The sequence below is a fragment of the Phaethon lepturus genome, unplaced genomic scaffold, assembly GCF_000687285.1.
Source record: "Phaethon lepturus isolate BGI_N335 unplaced genomic scaffold, ASM68728v1 scaffold40175, whole genome shotgun sequence".
NCBI lineage: Eukaryota > Metazoa > Chordata > Aves > Phaethontiformes > Phaethontidae > Phaethon > Phaethon lepturus.
The window spans coordinates 1-7693 of NW_010540537.1; the positions used below are offsets into that span (position 1 = coordinate 1).

Sequence of the window (7693 nt, forward strand, 5' to 3'; positions counted from 1 at the left end):
GGGGCAGAGCGGTGGTAGTTTCTAGAAAATAAGGCTTTGGGAATGTTTCTGCAGCTTCCCCGAGGCGGTGGGGTTGGAAAGACACTGGGAGACCCTAAGCACCCCCCTCATCCCCCCGTGCCCGGGGAGCAGCACGACCACCTTGCAGAAGGGGTGAGAGCAAATGGGTTTCCTGGCTCTTGAGTTCTATTATTATTATTATTATTATTACTACTTTAGACTTCTTCCCCCTGAAAATGCATTTCTGTTTTGAGTTCTTAGAAACGCTGGGCCTGGTTCACTGCCTGATTTATGGCTCTGTCCGTGGAGCAGGAGTCAGCCCGAACAGATTTAAAATCTTCTAGGGAGCAAGGGAAAACCCTGAAGAGATTAGTCCTAAACTAGAAAGAGCTGTAGCCATATACATAGGAAGTGACTGTCAGCGTATCTGATCAGGCCCATATACCGCTGTGAGATCAGCTGCGCTGGACTGGCCGTCCAGAAATGACAGGCTGGGAAATACATCCCTGTGTTTCAGCAAGTTCCCAGGCTTTAACATTTCAGTGTTGCTCTGAGTCAGAATATGTCTTCTCTGTTTTTCTGGGGTTTTTTGGTCTTTTTTTTTTTTTTTTTTTAGCTGGCAATTAGATGAACAGTTTTTAAACGGAACAACATGTTTCTGGCAGAAAGGACATCATAACAACCCAGGGAACTGTTAAAAGTTGGAGACCGTCGTGCTGCTGTGTGCTGTTGAACAGCTGCTGTATTTCACTCCAGAAGTGGCCGGTGTTTGGTGGCTCAGGCACTGAGGTCCCTCTATGGGTGCTTACATTTCTAACGTGTTTTCAGGACTCCTAGAGATGAAAGTGCTTTATGTAAACAGCACGATTAGTTTTCATAGCTTGCGCAGCCCTGGCTTTTTTTTTGGTCTTTGTTTTTTAATCTTCTGGTTTTGGCTGTGTCTTCAGGCAAATTAGGGATGAAAGCCTTTTGGTTGTTAGTCTGGCCTTTCGGATAATATATAGCCTGGGCCCAATCCTGCATTCCAGGCATTCCCCAAAATCTTGGCTGTTCTGCAAGTTTTGAGAGTGCACAGAAAGCAGACCTGGCCCATAATGTGCCTGGATCTGTTTGCCTCTGACAGTCCCCTGTCTTCTTAAAATGACTCTGGTTACACCAAGTGACATTGCTCCTTGTCAAAAGAGACGGGGAAATAATTGTGCTGGCTGTTTTCTGCTGAGGTACGTTGCTCACAGCAGTTGCTAGGAGTTTGTTGGTGATTTTTCCCCCTCCTTTAAGCTCTTATTCAAGTTAGGGTTTAGTTCTATTCCCAGTGAAATACATGGATATTTTGATATGTGGTTTCCTAAGTTTTCTCATAGGCATTAAAGAAAACTTGAACTTTTTTTTAAAAAAAACAAAACATCTTTACCAACCACTTTCCCCGCACATAGAGCGTGCCAGCTTTTCTTAGAAAAAAACCACGTTGCAGTCCAGATTTCACTCACGGCACCATTCTTCAGAAGTTCAAGCTAGAACAATGCAGACGTAGGAGGGAGGATCAGAAACCATCTGAGGGCAAGTCCTCCATTCTGCCCTGCATTTTGCAAGGCAGTCCCCAGTTTCTGGTGCAAGATAGAAACAAGCTGCTTGGGTGAATTCTTACTGGAAGTCAATACAAACTTCTCAGAAGCAGATTTTGTTTTCTGTTTCAAAACTGGGAATGGCTCAGCCCTGGGACTTCTGCTTGGGGGAACTTTCCGTCAACGCAGAGATTTAAAAAAAAAAAAGTCCTGTGTGTCAGAAATCGTTTGGCTCTTGTGACTCTTCACTTTTACTATAAGAAATGATTATAGGCTAAGGTCACAAACCAGAGCCACTAACCTCTGTTTGAACTTCCTCGTGTTCGGCACATGTGGGTATTTCATTATCGGTTCAGAGGCATAGCTGACTGACAGGCCATGCATACCAGGAAAATGTGCAATCTTACTTTTAAGTCCTTCTTTCAACCTGCCCCTACTTCCTCCATGTGCGTATGAAGGAAGAAGCTGTATCTTTAAGAAACATGTTTTTTTCCCCCCTTGTTTCCTGTGAAATATTAATAGAAGCTGCCAATGGGATGGAGCTCTTTAAGAGTGTTGTGTAAAACATCTCGCGCTGCATTCGCTGCAGCGCTGAGCACATAGACGCCTTTTGATTTATTTTTTTTTCTCCAGAGAAGGCAAAGACAGGGCAAATTTTGGAGATCAGGCAGCAAGGATGCTCTGCAATAGCAATAACAACCATCCCCTTCCCTGCACAAAACTGGGAGCTATTGACTATTCATGGCAAAGCGTCCAAAGCGCAGCGGCAGAGCCTGTGGAAAATGACAGCGTGTAACAAGATTGACTGGCATTTCCTTCGCGCTGGGTCACATGCCTCCTAATTCACACACGCACAAAACCTCATAGGCTGATCAAATGACTTCTATCTCTGCAGCCCACATACCTTCCACAGAAAGAGTTGTTTTATTATGCACATGTACAGCTCTGTTTCCAATCAGTCACCTTGAGCGAATGACTGAGGGCCAGTGTTCGCTCCGTCCGGAGGGCTCTGCGTTTGTTCTCTAAGAGGCATAGTCTCCGTCCGTAAGCAATTTATGGTTTTTTTTTTCCTCTTGGGGGGGGAGAAAAAAGAAAACAAACACGCAGATGCCCCTCCTGCCTTCCCCTCCTCAGAAACCTTTCTAGGAAGTTTGCTTGGCTTAGCAGGGAACGCGCAGGACGGCCGCCGGTGTCGGCGAGCGTTGCGGTGGGCTGCGCTAGGACGGACGGATTTTGCCCTTGTGCCTCCTGGGGTTGCAGCGGGATTACGGCTCACGTGAGTAGGGGCTCGCGGGATGCCGCCCGCTCGCCGCCCCGACACAGGGGGTTAGATGGGAGGCGGCTGCCCGCCGTGGGTCACGGCAGATCGAGGTGCTGGGGGTCCCTGCGAGCACTCCCAGTTTAGCCACTGGCAGGAGGTTCAGATCACCTCGACCTCCGCACCCGGAGAGAGAGAGAGGAGTTTGGAGTGATGAGGTGAAACCAGCCACCAGCTGGCTTGCCAGGACATAGTAATTAGCTCAGCGCAGTGCCAGCCTTATTAAGGGCAGTGCAGGTGATGATGACGTTGGCACACTGATTCATTACATCTGGAGGGGAAAATCCGCCTAGTAAATGCTGAAGCACAGTAAATATTTTTGGCGCCTGACAGATTGATTCTTGTGTTATACTGATTAGCCTATATTTGTGGAACTGAGGAAGTTAAAAATAAAGGTGGCAGAAAGCTACAAGATAAAGGATTTACATTTTGTGGCCACCAGCAATAAACTTCTTTTTTTAATTTATTTTTTTGGGTGGTAAAAATTTCAACACTTTATTTTTTTTTCTCCCCATTCCCTTCTTTGGCTCTAGGTTTCACTGTTAGGTGAAAGCCCATAATTTATTTTCTCTTGCCAGTAATATTCTGGAAGGGAGCTGTAAATCTAAAGCGCACACAGTTGGGAAATGATTTCTGAAAGAATTCTTTTGCAAATACATGGTGCAATCCTGCAAAACGCTTCGGCCCTGACAGTCCTTAGGGGGTGGTACAGACGTATCAAAGTGTGTAGCAGCATGTGTACTCAGTGAGACTGGATGCTTTGGACTTTCCTGCGAGCTAGAGGGCTTTACGAGCTTCAGTTCATGGAGATAAATGATTAAACCAGCTCCTGACTGTTGCTGTTTTGTTTTCCTACGCTCAGGCTCTCACCTGAACTTTCGCCACCTGGTATATGCTGTTGGGATATCCATAAGAGATCGCCCAGGAATGGTGGATCACTTGCTGCCTACTGATGAATCCTTTTCATCTACAAGATCTTCTCTTGGATACTTTGGGGACATGACAGCAGGGGTGAGGTCCTACCAAATGCTGCCCTCTCCCCTGTCGGAAGATGACAGCGACTCGTCCAGCTTTTGTTCTTGTTCCAGCCCTGACTCCCAGGTTCTCAGCTCCAGCTATGGAAGCACGTCCAGTGCGGAAAGTCAGGACAGTATCTTAGACTATTTGTTGTCCCAGGCATCTTTGGGGAACACTGCTGCGTCATGGTGGGACAAAAGGAGACTTCAGCCGATAGTGAAAGAGGAGTACTTTAGGTTGCCTGAATTTGCTGTGGATATGGAAGACTCAGGACCATTTCAGCCCACGCTTGAGGAAATTGAGGAATTTCTGGAGGAGAACATGGAGTTGGAGCTCAAAGAAAGACCTAAAAGTGAGACCAAGGACTTGAGAGCTTGCAGCCAAGTTTCTGTTGCTTCGCTACAGCAAAAAGACCATATGTTACCCAGCGCCAGTTTAAAAGAGAGTAAAAATGAACAGTTGAGCAGCTCAACAGAAGGTGGCCAAGCTTCAAATGGAGGAATGTCCCTGGAGAATGGGATACCGGTTATGCTCCAAATTCAGCCTGTACAGATCAAACAGGAGTCCAACACAAGCCCTAGTTCCCAAGGACCAGCACAAGAGAATATTAAAATTGCACAGCTCCTAGTCAACATCCAAGGACAGACATTTGCCCTTGTGCCTCAGATAGTTCAGTCGTCCAATTTGAACTTGTCCTCTAAATTTGTCCGCATTGCTCCCGTCCCCATCGCTGCCAAGCCAATTGGGCCAGGAGGCATGATCCAGGGTCAGACGGGAATCATCATGGGTCAGAAATTTCAAAAGAACCCTGCAGCAGAACTGATTAAAATGCACAAATGTTCTTTTCCTGGTTGTACCAAGATGTACACGAAAAGCAGCCATTTGAAAGCCCACCTGAGGAGGCATACAGGAGAAAAGCCTTTTGCATGCACGTGGCCAGGTTGTGGATGGAGGTTAGTATTGGGGTGCGGCACTGTCCTATTCCCCCCCACTGTTTTTGCTCACTCTACCTAATTTGCTGAGCAAGTAGGTTTGCACTCTGATTTATAAACTCTTTCTGTTCCCAAAACTTCTTTGGTTGGTTTGAGAATCAAGACTTTTTTTCTTCTTGTTAGGTAATCCAGGGGCCTTAATAAATTAAATACCAGAGCATCACCTGCTGGCACCAGCTGTTTAAGTGTCTTAAAACCCATAAAAGTAGTCCATCATAATTTGTATTTCGTTCCAAGAGGGTCCCGTGAAGCTTGTTACCGCAGGCAACACCTTGTGTTCGCATCGGTCTGGCTGCAAGTACCGGCTGAGGGCTGGGGGGGAACTGGGTGGTCTGGGGCAGACTCACAGCGCGTGGCTGCGTGTGGCCGTGGCTGCGCGGGGCTAAACGTGGTGGCTGAAGGGCTGTGGTAAACGAGTGTGGTTAAGAAGAGTGGTATTCCGTGCAGTTTCATAGCAAAATGTGCTCCATACCACTCCTCCTGGAAATGCTGGCAGTGCCGCTCTGGCATGCTCTGGGTTTTATTCTCTTCGTTGATTCAGAAAAATGCGTGGGTGTCACTCGAAGTTGCAGAAAGCTGTCAGATGTAACAACAGAACCAGAAGGCTGAGATGGAGTTAAGCATTGCTTGAATGGAAGATTGCAGGTTTGATTGAGCAAAACATTTCGCAGAACATTTCGCATTTCACTTGATTTTTTTTTAATACTAGTTGAAAAATTAAAACATCGTTAAAAAAACAAACTTTTTATTTTAAGGACACTTTGATGGAAGCCTTCCTCTGTCTTTCCAATTAGCTGTATTACTAGCCTGCCCGCTGGCAAGTGTTAATACACAGCACCACAAATGATGATGGGAGAAAACAAAATCTGAACTCCCTTGTATTAAATTAAACCGTGTTTCTTTCAAAGACTATCCTGCAGAGCTTCAGCAAGCAATGTCTAATGAGGAAATGGGTTGTGATCATGGGGAACAGATGAGGTAAAAAGTAACAGGAGGGGGTTGTGTAAAAATGCAAGCATGTGAGACCTGCAGCAGTTAGAGATGGCTGGATTGGCTTGAGGGAAAAGGTCAGAATGGCGCTGAATCCTCTGCTCCCCAACTGGACCAGTTTGAAGTTTGCCTCTTGGTGGGATTGAGGAGGTCAATGCAATTAATTTCTCTGGTGGTTTTCTTTCCCGTTTCAGCTTATGATGGCTTTACAAACTGGTGGTGATTGTCTTTCCTTTTGTACCGGTGGCAGTTCTCCTGAGCCAGGCTCAGTGGCTTGCTGCGCAGGATGCGCTGGAATTAGAGCCGTGCTAGTTAGCGGGTTGGTGCCGTAAGCCACAGGCTGGTTTGCTCCTGACCTGCAGTAGAGCCCCTCGCTCCTTTTTATTTGGTTGCCAGAGTACGTGTACACGGGCGGCTGACGTCCCTCCTGCCCGTCAGCGTGCCTGTGGGTGTCGTGTTGGCTTTCCTTGCGCTGGGATGTGAGCAAAACTCTCATTTTTGTGACAAATGCATGTGGCACGTGAGGATTTGTCTGATCCATGCTGAGATTTATACCAGCGCTCCCAGCAACTTTTGTGGTTCAAGATCAGGAGCCTGAAGTGTTGCCTGTGGGTGACCTTCTCCAGCTCTGTCTTACTGCAGAGCTGGTGTTTCCCAGGCTGCAAAACCAAGGGGAACATTTAGGAAAAATATTAAGTGGTAAGGGATGGAGATTGTACTTACACCGGGGTGCCTGCCTTTTCCCAACGTTCCAGCCAGTCGTGTGGATCAAAAGCAGGATGCAGGTGTAAGGTGGGCCAAGAGAAGTGCAGGTCCTGCAGCCTGGAGCACCCTGAACTTTCACTTTCAGCCAGCCACAACTTTTTCCAACAGGGATGAGAAATTAATCACTGTAGCTACGAGGAACATGTGTCCTGTCCACAAACAGCTGCCGGAGGGGCTTTTCGAACTCCTTGTTGCTCTTTGTCTTTGTGTTGCATTTCACAGCCCAGGCTGGTACCCCGACTGCCAACACCCCCAAACTTTGGAAGGGCTCTGCTCGGAGGGGGAAGGTTTATAGCCAGCGGGAGAGGCAGCGCTTGGGGAGCTGCTGCCTTCGCTCGCAGCAACCCTCAGCCCCGTCTGAGATTCCTGCACATCCCCTACGCGCTGCTCCCACATCAAAGGCCAGGCCCATTGAGCACTGAGTTACTCAGTCCCCTTTCATCAATAAAGCATGTTTACCTTTTCCAGAAGTTCAGCGAGAGCTGTGATCTCACATGACTTAAGTCAAATGCGTCTGTTTGCTCCTAGCTTTATATCATCTCAAATGAATTTAAGCACTAAAACACTGCTGGGCTCTGCTTTCCCTGCATTCTTCTGCTTGCGTATTTATTTTTTCACCAAAGACACTTAAGATCTGACCTCACTGAAGATAGTAATTTCAAAAGCAAAACAAACTGTTGCCTAGCACAAGGAGCCTGAGCTGGGGGGTGGGTTAAGCTTCTCCGGCTCTCTGGGCAGCCCTGCTGTGGTGAAGTTGTATGCCTTAAATGCCCCAAGGGAGGGGTGTGCACACAGCAAACCCTTTTGCTAACCCCTGGGACAGCTGGAGAGCCCCAAGCACCTCGCTGGAGGAGGCTGAACCCTGTTTGCTTGTGCCCTTCCTTGGCACGGGGCGAGAGCTGTTTTCGGCAGGCTGCAGAGAGGCGTTCGTAAGCGGCCGGTGACCCATTGCGTTCAATACCCCGCTGTACCGGTCGGCGCGCCGATCCGTGTCGTGCCAGCTTATACCTTTGGCACATGGCAGCCTCAGCGCTGCTCCTGAGACGGCC

The 7693-nt window shown here is 47.8% G+C and overlaps 1 protein-coding gene across 1 annotated transcript; it reads left to right on the forward strand.

The window, feature by feature from the left end:
* Positions 1-3807: 3807 nt before the first annotated feature.
* KLF15 (Kruppel-like factor 15) lies at positions 3808-4850 on the forward strand (the record flags this gene model as incomplete). Its single annotated transcript, XM_010287464.1, has 1 exon — positions 3808-4850. A coding segment is annotated over exon 1 (1043 nt), but the record flags the coding sequence as incomplete, so codon positions are not given.
* Between the last annotated feature and the right edge of the window lie 2843 nt (positions 4851-7693).